A 15,718-nucleotide genomic window follows, 5' to 3' on the forward strand; every position below is an offset into this window, starting at 1 on the left:
TTAAACATGATCTTGAATGTACTCCATTTTACATCGCATCCATCTTCGAAGAGCCTGACGACCAGCTATGGGTTTGGGAACGACTATTCGGTGACATCTCCAATGAACATGCTCCGTGGAGGGTGATAAAGGCAAGAAGCTTCTCCTCCCCATGGATAACATGCGAAATTCGTCACAAAATGAATCGACGGTACAAACTGTTTAAGGCGGCAATCTCTAGTAAATGCCCAGAGCAATGGTCTAATTAGAAACGGGTCAGGAACGAAGTTACGTCTGATTTAAGAAAAGCTAAATCGTTTTATTTTTCCACTGTTTTTAATGAAGTCAAGTCCTCGAGCGCATACTGGAATCTTCTTAAAAGGGCTACCAACCCTAAGGTCCGCAAAAATATCGGGCCTCTTAAGAAGGAAGACGGCACCTTGGAACTTATGGACTCGGAAAAAGCAAAACTGATGAACTCTTATTTTGCTACAATTGGCTTAAAGCTATCCAACATCTTACCCCCGCCTACAAGCTGTGAATACGGGAAAACTTGCGCAGACAACAGCGAGACAGATATTCCTCAACTCACAGATGTCCACGTTCCAAAGCCTTTAGTAGCGGATAAAATAAAGGCGCTGAAAACAAGGAAATCCACGGGTCCTGATAATATACCTCCAAAACTTTTGAAGCTAGCAGGCAATGCGATTGTCCCGTCTCTCCTCAGTCTATTTCGACTCTCCATTAATACCAGCAGAGTGTTCACTAGCTGGAAAACTGCAAGGCTTACTCCAGTGTATAAAAAGGATGATGAAACCGATTGCTGCAATTATAGACCGATATCTATCTTTTGTTACAATTGCAAGTTCATAAACCGCAAATGGATATTCATTCAAGCGAAAAAGCATTGTCATCAGAGCGAATAGGCATACAATAAAACGAACGGAGTTTCAAGAGTGCGATGAAACGTCCATTAGCTTATTTTGCATAGAATTTGACAATCATGAATATGTTTGTACAGGTTCATTCCCTTTTTATCGAACTTTCAGTAGCGTCTTTGTGCAATCAATAAACTAATTCACACATTCAATTACGCAAATAACGCAATACATTGTGTCTATTTCTTTTTTAATTGGAATTGCATGATTTCAACTTTCTTTACATTTTTTTTACAACCCGTAAATATGACTCTTTACACTGTAAAGAGCCAGTTAGGTTATAATGGACCAATTTCGATATAATATTAAAATTCCGTCCGAAACAAAAGGTATCATATAGAGGCTCTGGGGAATAAACTCATACAAATCCTTATATTTATTCCCCAGAGCCTCGAGACGATGACTTTTGTTTCGGACTGAATTTTCATATATCGAAATTGGTGTATTTCAACTCTCCTCCAGTGAATATGACTCTTTACAGTGTAAAGAGTCATATTTACGGGTTGTAACAAGTTTAAAGAAAGCTGACATCATACAATTCCAAGTGGAAAAGTAGACACAATGTATTGCGTTAATGGATTTCCAAAAACGTAGTCTTGTTGAATGTGTGAATTTCAAGTTTATTGCTTGCACAAAGACGCTTATAAAAGTTCGAAAACGCTAATGAACCTTCACAAACATATTCATGATTGTCAAATTCGATGCTACATACGATGACGAACGATCCATCACACTCTTGAAACTCCGTTCGTGTTATTGTAGGCCTGTTCGCTCTAATCACAATGCTCTTTCGCTTGAATGATTATCCCTTTCCGGTTAATGAACAGCAAAAGGTTTAGTTCAAGTTTCAAGTGCTATTGGGACATTTAACCCACCACCAACTCTCCATCTACCACGTGGATCTGGAACGGTTTCCCGCTTACTGTGCTGAAATTATAAGTACCAAATATTATTTTATATGGCCAATCAAGACAAAAAGGGTAGGATTTTACTTAGATGGTACTCACCATTTGAGGACGGAATGCTTATTTAATTAATGCGTGATGGCCTTTTTGTATAGAAGCAGTTATGCACGGAGATGGTTATGAAACTCGACAAGTTCCTTTGTTTCATGTTTTGGTCTGTATTTTTGGCCTTGACCCTGCAAAAAACACACCTTTTTTCGAGAAGATAACCAATCAAATCCTTTGGTTAAATTATTCGCAACTAATTTGCAAACCTGTACGAAGCAAAAACAAAAGATTTTGCAAGGTCACAGTCAATTCAACATCGATTGCAACAACATTCTTCTCGCTTTTGTAGGTTTGAAGGTTTCATAACAAGTCCCTCTGGTCGAGTTTCATAACCATCTCTATGCCTTAACTGTGGCTACACCAATTTAAAGCTTAATGCTTGATGGCTTTTTGTTTAGTTCAAGCGTAGAGACACAATAACTGGGTTTTAGACGCGTCAAACATGATTTCTCTGATTGGAATAGATTATTAAACAGTTTAAATTCCTGTAAAACGAGAGTGAGTACTATGTATCCTGTCCTAAACAGGAAACATGGACTTAAAATACAGGGTGTTGTCCTACACAGGGTAGGCGTTTTAGAGTATTTTGTCTTAAACTGGTTCTGTATTTCAAACCCTCGGTGGCACCCCTATACCCAAACATAGAGCCTACCTAAACTGGTTCAGGATTTCAAACACTCGGCGGCACCCCTATACCCAGACATGGGTCAAGTACGCTCTTTACCATTCTGATATACACCCTCATTACTACACTAATACGTTAACTACAACTCACGTCAAAAATAAACCAATGAACAATCGCTATTTCAAATGAGGTCACACTCGGGCTTTGGTTAGATAATTACGATATTCAAATTATTTTGCAGTTAATAAAAGACTATTCTCGAATAATACGAAGCACGCGGAGAGTATTTTGACTACAACACAGTCAGTATAGCTCATTGCTCTTTGGCCTAATTCTCTTTTCGAAAAGAGCTTCATAGTATGGCATACATTCTTCCGCGACAGAAGCTACTTGAGGCGGAAAATCGTCAATGTCGAAAGCTGCACAGGGTCGATTTCTATTCTTGTTTTCCCTTGCTGTAAATCCTGAACTTTTCTCTACCTCCTCGTGCCATCCAGGAAATATATTCCATTCTAGTATCGGCCCAGGTTCCCAGGAGGTCATGTTCTCCTCATATTCCAGTCCCACAGCCTCACAATAAATCTTTAGGACTTCCTTAGGAGAATCCAGCAGATCATCTGCGTCGACAACAACAGGATCTCTGTGAATGTTTCGCTTAACGAACTCGTATAGCTCGGCCAACTGTCGGAAACCTGCTTCTGCGGGATCAAAGTAATCCCATCCCGTAAGCTTCGGGTTTGTAGAGGCTTTGTAAAGGGAGTAAACTGCCTTTAGTGGATGGCGGATCAGAAATGAATGCTTGAAGTTTTTAAAGCCCTCTTGTGTGAAGATATCAAACCTGTTCTCTAAGTAGTAAGCCATCTCCTTTGAGAAGAGAAAATCTCTTCCGTCGTACTCGTTTTGAAGCAGCTCGCTGACACTGCGATATGTTGCTTGTTGATTAACCTCTTGGGATGCATATCGCGGACTCTGCCTCTCGGGGCCAAAATAAAAAGCTACGGAGAACGGTTCATGTAAGATTTTGGAGTTCTTGAGAGTCATGACTGACCTCTTAAATGCCGTCGAGACGCATCTTGGAGCTGTCCATAGAAGAATGCGATTCTTTGACATGTTGCTAATAATTCACAGTTAGACCTGACCGCTTCACCAGTTAAAGTGGAGACGTCGAATTGATTCTTCGCAAGACTCAAATTGTCCGCTGTAAATCGTAAGCGCCGGTATGAAACTGAAGATCAATGCGAAAGGCGAAAGACATGCGTTTGTTATTGTTATGGTAAACAGAAACTCAGAATAGTGAGGGGCGAAGCGTCGTAAAGGTTGAAAATGGTGCAAAGAAATGTTTGGATATTGATCGCTGTTACTCAACAATGGATACTCACTAGACCTTAAAAATTGATGAAGGAGAATAGTGAGGAGCGCAGCGCCGCAAAAGGTTGAAAATGGATGCAATTTGAATATTTGGATATTGATCGCTGATTCTCGACAGTGGTTACTCGCTGGACCTTGAGAACTTGATCAAGGAGAAGTAAATTCATTCAGGTGGCCATCGCCGGAAATTGAGCGTGACTGATGTTAGAGAATTGTGATTTTATCGCCGAGATGTGGGGTAAGCTACAATTGTCTGAGAGCTTCGACTGGTGTTACTCACAGCGTCATGTATAGTTTGTCTGCAAGCCAGACTCGAACCTGCCCAAAAACATCAGGTACGCTGTTCTTGCTCGCCGATATTGCATCCTAGACCTCTAAGTGAAACCACGGAGTGGTTGTTACCTTGGTGCTATTTTTAGGAAGCGTATGGGTGCCTTTACAGATCATTGTTAGCGATATTTTATCTAGATAGATTGTTTCTTTTTTCATTCTTTGAAATTCAACACGATTTATGTTGACAAACATAAGGATTAGAACGATTTACAACAGATTACCGACGGTTTTTATCGGTTTTTCACGATTTCGTCGTGGAAGTAAGAGACAGTGAATCACTGTGACTTTTATTTCAATTGGCTGTAAATCGTGAAAACCGTTGAAAACCGTTGCAAACCATCTTAAGTCACACATAAACCTTTTGTAAACCGTCAGTAAAACGTAGAACGTGTCATTTTAACAAACTTCAAATGCACTACACAGTTTAAAAGTTCTAAAACTTTCAGTCTTTCATAACTATTGCATGGTATTTCAGCGAGGTATAAAAGGTCCACAGTCTTGTGACTCCTGAGAAATAACATTAACGGTCCTTTTTTGTGGCAGAACTCTTTATATGATTTGAGAGTAATGCCATGTTCAAGAGCGCGTTTCTCTAACCTCGTGGACACGATGTGCAAAAATGTTCTCTCCGGGTATAGTAAGTCTGGACCTCCGTCAGTGACGCGTGTGACTGGGTCACAGACCAGTCTTTTCAAGCGATAAATGTATTAAAAGATGGCTCTCTAATTAAGAGTGACCACTATTTCGTGACGTTTACACCTTCCATACAATCTTGGACAAAATAGATGGGGAATTTGTAACCCCCCTCCCCCCCAAATCAACGATGGGAAAATGGTGCGTTTTTGCTTTTGCGCGGTTTCATCCTTGCTTTGGGGGGGGGGGGGGGATGGGGGTTTGCTGTTCCATTTTATTCCGTCCAAGATTGTAGAAACTACTTCTCAGCCTTTCCTTTATTTACTAGGTACGTGTGAAAACTCTGAGAAGTCGCTTAAACGATCGCGCAGAATATCACCGTTTTTCGCGAGTCGCGTAAAATCAGGCAAACAACCACAAAGAAAGCGACCAAATCACTAGCACAATAAAGTACGGCTTTTTTATTGAGAACTTTTTGGTGTAAATATCTTTTTGAGTCTGTTATCGGTATTCCCATACAAATCCTTAAAGTTTTAAACCCTTCGAGCCTGGGCTGCCTGTGGTATCATACGAAATTTGTTCAGAGGCGCGCAATGAATGTCGTTCGTGGTTCTTAGCTTTTCATTAAGCTTGGTTTTCACTAGCGACGCAAGCACAAGCGAAAGCACAAGCATAAGTAGCCTAAATCTAAGTGAAAACGCAAGTCGATATTGGCAGCATAAGCAGCAAAATCAACAACGGAATCCGCCATTTTGTTCAAATGCTCAGACGAGGGGAATCTGGAACGAGTTCTTTAATTGGCCAGACGTAGAAAATTTCCTTATGCTTATGCTGCGTTTCGTTTTCACACAACGCAAGCGAACGCAAGCATGGGGGCAAGCACAAGGAAAAGGACAATTTTTATCCTTGCGTTTATGCTTGCGTCAACCCCGTTTTTACGGTGAAATAAGCGCTATTAGCGCTTGTGCTTGAGCTTAGGCTTGTGTCTCTAGTAAAAAACAGTCTTAACGAATGTATTTGACGCCGAAAAAAGTCTTATGAAGTGTATGTAGACCCAAGAGAAAATGAGGGTACAGAGAGGGAGGCTCAGGGCGTTGGCCGGGATATGTCATGTCCACGAAAGTTATTTTTAGACGAGCGGAAGTCTTTGTTCTGGTGGGAGTCTGTCTTCCGAGACGTCCGCGTGCAGTCTTGCCTCGCCCTCAGGTTCTTAGCGGCGCACGTGGAAGGCTGATGAATATTTATTTTCTTTCAAACATCAGACCGAGGTTGGCCTGCATGCGGACGTATCGGAAGACAGACTTCCGCTAGAACAAAGACTTCCGCTCGTCTAAAAATAACTTTCGTGGACATGACATAATAATAATAATAATAATAATTTACATTTATATTGCGCAGATTACATGAATATATGATCACCTGCGCATTACAATGATTAAAAAAACTAAAAAGCACAACAATATAAAATGAAACCTACAATAAAAATAGATAATTAAAAATTAAAAAACTAGATAATATAGCTAAATGCAAATATTTGGATAATTAAAAATTAATTCCTATTAAATCGTAAGTATAAAAGCGAGCCTAAAAAAATGCGTTTTTAACATATTCTTAAAATTGTTCAAAGATCCACTGTTGCGAATTTTACTGGGGAGCGAGTTCCATAGCTTTGGGGCGGCAACACAAAAAGCTCTGTCCCCCAATGTTCTCTTAGTTCTCTCCGGTGGCAACTCAAGGAGAAGCTCATTGTTTGATCTCAAAGAATAGCGCGATGCACTCTTAACACCAATTAAATCATTGATATATTCCGGCCCAAGCCCATGAATAGCTTTGAATGTAATTACTAATATCTTAAATCTAATTCTAAAATGCACTGGCAGCCAGTGAAGCCTGAAAAGCACCGGCGATATGTGATCAAAGCGGGAAACATTGCAAATAAGGCGCGCAGCTGTATTTTGGACTCGCTGTAACTTAGACAACTGTGTTTGCGGCAAACCGTATAGTAAACTGTTGCAAAAGTCAATTCTACTAGTAACTAGGGCATGCACTAACTTCTTCGTTGATTCAGTTGAAAGATACTTTCTTATGCATCTAATGTTGTGCAGGTGGAAATAAGATGCACTACAAATCTTATTGATTTGTGTCCCCATACTAAGTTGTTGATCAAACCAGCAGCCCAAATTCTTGGCCTCGAGAGCTGGAGTAATCTGATGGTCACCAACAGCAAGAGAGCCTGCGCTGATCTTAGACAGTTGCTGTCATATCCCAAGGGCTGGACCGGGAGCCTCCCTCTTTGTCCCCTCATTTTCTCTTGGTAGACCCCATGCATATTCAGGGTGGTCCAAAATAGCAAGATCTAGTATCTCTTGTCTGGAATAATTTGCTAACACACAGCGCTCAATATAGCTTTTCAATTCCTCTTCCCTCCCACTCTCCGAACAAGAGGAGCACACTGGCCTTAGTTGTCGTGGGCTATGATAAGCTGGAGCATTTTAAACAGTGCGTGCAGCAGGCTCCTGACTCGTCACAAGTCTGAGAAAGGATACCAGCTGGATGTTTACATACTTTGATTATTGAATGCGTATATTTGACCAACCATACAACATGTGAGCATTCACAGTAAAGTTTCTGAAGTTTATAGTGGACTTTTTTTACGGCCCTCTGTTGGAAAATATACAATCTATGGGCTAGCACACTGTCGTGATATCATGGACCCCAGTTTGAGTGACCGCTGCAAACTCGATCGTGAAAAAGGAAGGCTTAATTCTTTTAATATTGCTTTACTTCTTACGCTAAGTCGCTTTGTTCAGAAGCCTGAATAAGGAATTTGCAACATCATTTTGAAACAAGAGTAACCTTCCTCATCGGGAAAATAAAACTTTCAAACATCCACCTTGCAGAGCAGGATACACTTTTGCCGCCATCTTGGATGATGAGAGTGATTGAGGACTGGGGCGAATATCAACTCGTCGCAATGCTTCCACTGTCCCCTGTGACTTTTAGTGTAGAGAGAGCTGTCTCGATAGTTCAAAACTTTTGTAGAACACTGATCGTGATGTGATGCCACAAGAATTGATCGGGGTAGGGGGAGGGTAGGGGAAGCGAATGGTAGGAAATAAGGTTTTCTCTATCCGTACTAAGGGTTACCGCACAGATAGATGACACGAGAATAAAGATAGTACCTAAAATTACACCACAAGGAATGACTGTGGACGTTAAGATTAAGCATGTATGGTGAGTCCTCTTCGTTCCTTTTTCTTGTCGTTCTCTTGTTCCCACTTGGTCACTTTGAAAGCCATTTTCATGATGAGCTATGAAAAAAAAGAGACTTCATCATTCATATAAAAAAGGATATACAAGAACGGGGATATTGGGACCGTTCAGAGATGTTCGATGACCCGCACTGAATGGAAGTTTGTTATTCCCAAGAGCATTTGAAAACAATAGTTTATGCAAAATTTGGGGGGCAAACAAAGTGTATTATGGGGAATGTGAAAATGGTCAATGATCTTTTAGCTTTGTTTCTCTTTCCATCTTTCACCTTCCTCTATTTTTTCGGACTTGAACAATGTTTCGTTTTTCTTTCCTATCAACCCATGACCTTTCTTCGTTTTGATGATCACGCAATTTCATAGCGGAGCTCCGCGCTCGCGCGGAGCACCATACTTAAGAAAATATGGTGACCCATGGATGTGAGAAGATTTTGTTTTATCTCCATGACGTCATGAACGTCCGTACGAAAGTCCGTCCGTCCGTCCAATGTGACCAGTACACGTAACCATATCACGGGCTCAAGTTTAGAGCTCATCCAGGAGGTAATACTCCATTTGACACTGTAACTAGTTTACAGCATACATCTTTGATATTGGACATCAATGTTATGGTCAATTGACACCTGTCAAAACAAGGTGTCCGCTGACCAGTATCACGTGACCATATCGAGGGCTCAAATTGGACCTTATCGAGGTCAGCTGTTTTTTTTTTTAGTTGACCGCTTACGACGGACTGGTTGTTGATTGGATCGCAGGCTCAAGCAAGGTCAGACACTCACACACACACACCTGAATGAGGCTTAATTTTTGGCGCTCTTTTTGTGGCTCGACGCGGCTACACAGCCATTCTACGTCAACAAAAGCATTTGAGAGTCGATGCTTTTCGTGTTCATACGGTTTGGAAAATATATTTTTCTTGCATTTTTCGCTGGTTTCAGTCCTGGTTTAACATAATATAGCTGTGGTCAGGACACACCGGTGGCTACGTAGTTATTCAAGTCAAGCATTGGAGCGATATAAACTTAAAGCCGAGTGTTTATTTTTAATTTGTTTAGGGCAGCTTTTTGCTCTGAATTGCAGTTTTTGGTATACTAAGGTTTCAAGGTGCCTGGACGGCCTATGACAGAAGAACAGAAACGAAAGAAGAGAAAAGAGAGCGAGAATGACAAAACGGTACACCAATAATAGCTTAAAGTTGGTGGAAGAAGTTACTTCACAAATTCTTTTCTTGGACACTAAACAGTTTGTTATTTCTACGGATGAGTTATTACAAGTGGATGCATATTTCTAAAAAGTGGTTTAGTCGTTTTTCCCTCTGTTCAGGAATGAAACTCGAATTTTTATTGTTAACTGGCATTAAATAACAATCATCTGTACTCTTTTTGGACAGAAATAATGGATCTTTTGCTGGTTTGTTTGGCTTTAAAATGCAAGCGAACAAGAAATTTTTTTACTCCGCTTGCTTAAATGTTTTTCGATGTGCCAGTGACAAGACAGTGACAAGAAAATGTTGCACTTATGTTCTACATGTAATCGCAATGAGTTCTCGTAAAAGTAATGAGAAATATCACCAGTTTGTGTTTTCAGAAGTTTGTTTAGAGCACGTACAGGTAATTTGTTGGAGATCTTGTTTGAAGTTTGTCCTTTCTAGCCGATTCTGGTTCTAAGCCAAGCAGGCGTGTTTCAATGAAGTACACTGTGCATCAAAATGTAAATGATCTCCTTTTCAGAGATAAAATGGAAAAAATAAAGTACAATCTGTCACATCACGAGCTATAGTACGTCTGTGATTTCTAATTTTAGCGTGATTCCTATTGGCTGGCTTTTGACAGTCGACTCTGGAATGGCTTCTTTCTTTTTCCGATCGCTTGCTGAGGATTTGCTTGTTTTCTTTTAAAATTCTTGCGATTCAAGAAAAATTAATTGCCTAACTGGTGAATTCGACAGTAGATTTCGATGGAAAAACCGATATCACAATCATCCCTTCGTGATTCATGCGATCAGTCGGTTTTTCAGGTTAAATTAACCGTGGAATTAACTTGTTAGGCCGCGAAGAAAATGACATAATTAAGCAATATCCGGGAAAACCAAAAGGCGGACGGTTCCAAAGCCTTTTATTTTCACTAACCCTACAGACAGTAAGAACAAACAAGCCGGGAGCTCCGCTTATAGGCTTGGCTAAATCTATATATTATTTTTATTTTTTTCTGAAGCGTGTCAGCGGGGAAGACCTTAGACAGCAATGACCAAAACCAGGTTGCTGACCAGCGGTTTTCGTTAAAACAATGGTTTGCAGGGGGTGCTCACTCTCGCGGGCTCAGAAAACCTGGTTGTGGTCATTGTTATTTAAGGTTTTTCTGTCAGCGGGTCGGAATCCTAAATCCTTGAATTTGATTAACTAATAACCAGCTCGTGTCCGGTCCAGTCTTTTTTCGTCCGGACCGGTTGCCCGGTCCGGAATTTGCGGGAAATCTTAAAGTAGGCACCTTAAGCAACAAGGACAGGAAACAACTGACAACGGCATTTTTACTGCGTGACGTCATTGAAAGCTAATGCGCATCTTCAGTTGCCTTTCCATGTGCTCAGGATCTGTGCTCAGAGTTCCAGTCGTCTTCCCGTTGTGAACGTCAGTTTGCGCTATCTCTCGTTGTTTTACAGAAGAGAAATAAACTCCTTGGTTAATTTTAAATCTGGGATTAGTGTTAATCGGCTTTTAAACAACCGGGCCCAGAAGTTCTGGATCTGATACACTGGCTTGCTTAAGGGAAACCTGAAAATAGTTCCAGAGTCAGAAGCTAAAAGAAAAGATCAGGAGATGCAAGCAACTCAGTTAAACTGTATGCAAGAGCAGCAACAGCAGATGATGAGCACGTTGAATTGAGTGAGCAGTTAAAGCAACAACAGCAGCAGAACCTAATAGGGAGCTTAAGCACGCGCGTTTTTGAGACGCGGAGGATAACCGGAAGAGAAAATTTGGCGTGCCAGGATAGTGGTGTCTCCCAGAGTTTTACAATAATCATCTCAAATAGAGAAACGATACTTGGCAATGTAAATCTGGTCGTGTGAAGACAAGCTAAAAAGGAACATACCTCACTTCCAGCTACTTCCGGCTGCCGTCCGCGTCTCAAAAATGCGCATGCTCAAGCTCCCAAATATTGTATGTGACGACGCGTGAAATCTCAAGAGGAAATCGGTTGATTTTCTTGAACTGTTGATATGCCGTTTCTAACTACAGAGAAGTCCTTTGAGCTTTGTTTCTCGGTTGACATCCGTTAACTTCTTTGGAGTTTTATTTTATAATCTCGTTCTATTTTGCTTCATTTAATAAACTTGATATACGCAACGCTGTGGAGTTTGCATGAACTGATGTTAATGTCAAAGTTTTTCCTGTGTAGTTTTCAAGTTTTGCATTTATTTGTAAAGGACTTGACGGAGAACAAAGGTAAATAATTGAAATAATACAGATGTGAAGACAGATAATAAGATGTCTGAGTATTTTAACTAAATTTTTTCCTCAAAAGCATTTTACTCGCGTATAACTTTATTCGCCTGTTTTTACGAATTTTTCAAACATCATTGTTTAGTTTGTTTTGTTCATTTCTCTGTGCTTGCTATAAAAGATAACTGTTTGTTTTTTTTGTTGTTTTTTTTTATATTTATTTATTTATTTATTGCACCAAGAGATTTTTGAAGTTCTGATTTATCGTTTATCTATCATTTTTCTCCGAACTTTACGAACGGCGCGCTATTTTCAGTTATAAGTTAATTTCAACTGTCATAGTGCGACGTAGAGTGCGTAGAAAGACTTTTTGCAAACCAGTTTGCCATGTTTATTTTCAGAAAAATAAATAAATACGTTATTCACTGGCTTAGGTCGGTCAGTATAGGGAAAAACTGTGCCCTCGGTCTTGAGTAAGTCCCTCAGCCTGTAGCCTCGGGCCGTACTCAAGACTTCGGGCACAGTTTTTCCCCATACTGACCTCCCAGTCGGTGAATAACATAGATGGCTTTAGGACACGTCATTGCAATGTGTAAAATGAGCTGATCAGAAGACTATAGCTTAGGAATCCTTCAAATTGTTACAGAAAACAAGATTTTTTTTTTCTACTTTCCGTTTAGTAGAGGAATCAAAGTGTATACCGCCGAAGTCGCTGAAAGGGAAGAAGGGGGGAGGGGGTATTCCCTTATTTGGGCTATACGGGGATAGTGTTTTTGGCCTCGCTGTCCTGAACAGGGTATACAACTTTACTCACCTCTGTCCAAGGTCAGAACCTGTCCTAAACAGAGTATGGTATTACGAGCCATCACAAAGTTTTCAATCAACATCAGATCATTTTCTGGACAAGACTGCTATTGTTATCGTCCTTTGAGTGTTTTCAAATGACATCACGGCGGCCATGTTGGTATTCCAAAACAAAGAAATGGCGGCCATGATGGTGTAGCAAAGTGAATCCTCCGGGAATAGAACTCTATTTTTATGCAAATACTTTCTTTTGTTGCCAATCCATGGCTGCAGGTCACATGAGTGAAATCGCTCTATTTAAGGACGGTGCCTACTATTGTTATTGCGCATACGTTCTGCGCATCTCCAGATACTCGGATTTCCTATCGGTAGTGCTTACTAATGCAGGGATATTTTTGCGCCGTTTAAAACTATTCGGAGAAAGCATAACTTAGCAAGTGCTCTTGCTATCCAAAAAGAAAACTGAGGGTAGCCATGCATTTTTCAGGGATAATTAAGCTTTAATTTGGAAAGGAACGCCATACGTTGCTTTGTATTTTAAAGCTTTTTACTAATATTGTTCATTAATTATCTTTGAAAAATGCGTTGTTGAGATCTGCTTTTCCCGCATATCCATACAACCGCGCGAAAATATCTTTGAATTGGTAGGCACCGTCCTTAAACTGTTTTTTCCACTTATGAGTTTTATAACTACCCAGGGTTCCAGAGGTTTTATTTTTATTTCGCTGCTTCGTGGTTGGGCTTCGCCGCTCATAGAGATTACGCTAAAGAAAAAAAACCTCTGGTATTCCGGGTATATTATAACAAGCCCACATTGACAGAATGCTTGTACCGGTAGGTCTAGTTTCTTTGTGTTGGATAACGTGCTGAAAGAAAGAAGTCACTGTGTCGCATAGGCAGGAATGCATCCCGCTGTACACGATATTGTTCAGGGATATTTTTTCTATGTAAAAGTTTTATTAGTGTTTTAATCACAATAAAATTAACCTCAAAAGTAAGTTTCACTGTGTTATTCATAGGTGTAAAACAAAACAATAACAAAGCGCTTGCATTCAAGGGTACTTGTTCGCGTCCCCGATTTGTTTGTCTTGTTTGAGCTGTTTTCCGCTTTGCTATCTTTCGGAAAATTTTTAGCACTTTATGTCACCGGTTTGCGACTTTACACGTCTTATTACATCATCTGTTCATGACCTTCATGACTTCTTTAATGTGCAGATCAACCCATTTAATGTCAAAACCCTTTTGCTCTCCATTTCCTTGCATCCAGTAGACCTTTTGTTACAAGTTCATTAACCGCAAATGGATATTCATTCAAGCGAAAAAGCATTGTCATCACAGCGAATAGGCATACAATAACACGAACGGAGTTTCAAGTATGTGATGGAACGTTCGTCATCGTATGTAGCATAGAATTTGACAATCATGAATATGTTTGTACAGGTTCATTCCCGTTTTATCGAACTTTCAGTAGCGTCTTTGTGCAATCAATAAACAAATTCACACATTCAAAGACGCAAATAACGCAGTACATTGTGTCTATTTCTTTTTTAATTGGAATTGCATGATTTCAACTTTCTTTACATTTTTTTTACAACCCGTAAATATGACTCTTTACACTGTAAAGAGCCAGTTAGGTTATAATGGACCAATTTCGATATAATATTAAAATTCCGTCCGAAACAAAAGGTATCATATAGAACTCATAGAGGCTCTGGGGAATAAACTCATACAAATCCTTATATTTATTCCCCAGAGCCTCGAGACGATGCCTTTTGTTTCGGACTGAATTTTCATATATCGAAATTGGTGTATTTCAACTCTCCTCCAGTGAATATGACTCTTTACAGTGTAAAGAGTCATATTTACGGGTTGTAGCAAGATTAAAGAAAGCTGACATCATACAATTCCAAGTGGAAAAGTAGACGCAATGTATTGCGTTAATGGATTTCCAAAAACGTAGTCTTGTTGAATGTGTGAATTTCAAGTTTATTGCTTGCACAAAGACGCTTATAAAAGTTCGAAAACGCTAATGAACCTGCACAAACATATTCATGATTGTCAAATTCGATGCTACATACGATGACGAACGTTCCATCACACTCTTGAAAATCCGTTCGTGTTATTGTAGGCCTGTTCGCTCTAATCACAATGCTCTTTCGCTTGAGTGATTATCCCTTTGCGGTTAATGAACAGCAAAAGGTTTAGTTCAAGTTTCAAGTGCTATTGGGACATTTAACCCACCATCAACTCTCCATCTACCACGTGGATCTGGAACGGTTTGCCGCTTACTGTGCTGAAATTATAAGTACCAAATATTATTTTATATGGCCAATTAAGACAAAAAGGGTAGGATTTTACTTAGATGGTACTCACCATTTGAGGACGGAATGCTTATTTAATTAATGCGTGATGGCCTTTTTGTATAAAAGCAGTTATGAATGGAGATGGTTATGAAACTCGACAAGTTCCTTTGTTTTATGTTTTGGTCTGTATTTTTGGCCTTGACCATGCAAAAAACACACCTTTTTTCGAGAAGATAACCAATCAAATCCTTTGGTTAAATTATTCGCAACTAATTTGCAAACCTGTACGAAGCAAAAACAAAAGATTTTGCAGGGTCACAGTCAATTCAACATCGATTCCAACAACATTCTTCTCGCTTTTGTAGGTTTGAAGGTTTCATAACAAGTCCCTCTGGTCGAGTTTCATAACCATCTCTATGCCTTAACTGTGGCTACACTAATTTAAAGCTTAATGGTTGATGGCTTTTTGTTTAGTTCAAGCGTAGAGACCCAATAACTGGGTTTTAGACGCGTCAAACATCACTTCTCTGATTGGAATATACCGGTATTATTAAACAGTTTAAATTCCTGTAAAACGAAAGTGGGTATTATGTATCCTGTCCTAAACAGGAAACAGGGTCTTAAAATAGAGGGTGTTGTCCTACACAGGGTAGGCTTTTTAGAGTATTTTGTCTTAAACTGGTTCTGTATTTCAAACCCTCGGTGGCACCCCTATACCCAAACATAGAGCCTACCTAAACTGGTTCACGATTTCAAACACTCGGCGGCACCCCTATACCCAGACATGGGTCAAGTACGCTCTTTACCATTCTGATATACACCCCCATTACTACACTAATACGTTAACTACAACTTACGTCAAAAATAAACCAATAAACAATCGCTATTTCAAATGAGGTCACACTCGGGCTTCGGTTAGATAATTGCGATATTCAAATTAACTTTGCAGTTAATAAAAGACTATTCTCGAATAATACGAAGCACGCGGAGAGTATTTTGACTATAACACAG

At 39.9% G+C, this 15,718-nt stretch overlaps 1 protein-coding gene across 1 annotated transcript; it reads right to left on the reverse strand.

Annotated features, from left to right (window-relative positions):
• Nucleotides 1-215: 215 nt before the first annotated feature.
• Nucleotides 216-3,886, reverse strand: LOC137982597 (uncharacterized). The gene has a single exon (XM_068829713.1). It carries the CDS (start codon nt 3,663-3,665, stop codon nt 2,859-2,861), a length of 807 nt encoding a protein of 268 aa, XP_068685814.1. The 5' UTR covers nt 3,666-3,886; the 3' UTR covers nt 216-2,858.
• Between the last annotated feature and the right edge of the window lie 11,832 nt (nt 3,887-15,718).

Source organism: Montipora foliosa, chromosome 13, assembly GCF_036669935.1.
Source record: "Montipora foliosa isolate CH-2021 chromosome 13, ASM3666993v2, whole genome shotgun sequence".
NCBI classification, from domain to species: Eukaryota; Metazoa; Cnidaria; class Anthozoa; order Scleractinia; family Acroporidae; genus Montipora; species Montipora foliosa.

Bases quoted from the DNA above. Each gene is read 5' to 3' on its own strand.
- LOC137982597 (XM_068829713.1), bottom strand. From the start codon at position 3,665: ATGTCAAAGAATCGCATTCTTCTATGGACAGCTCCAAGATGCGTCTCG.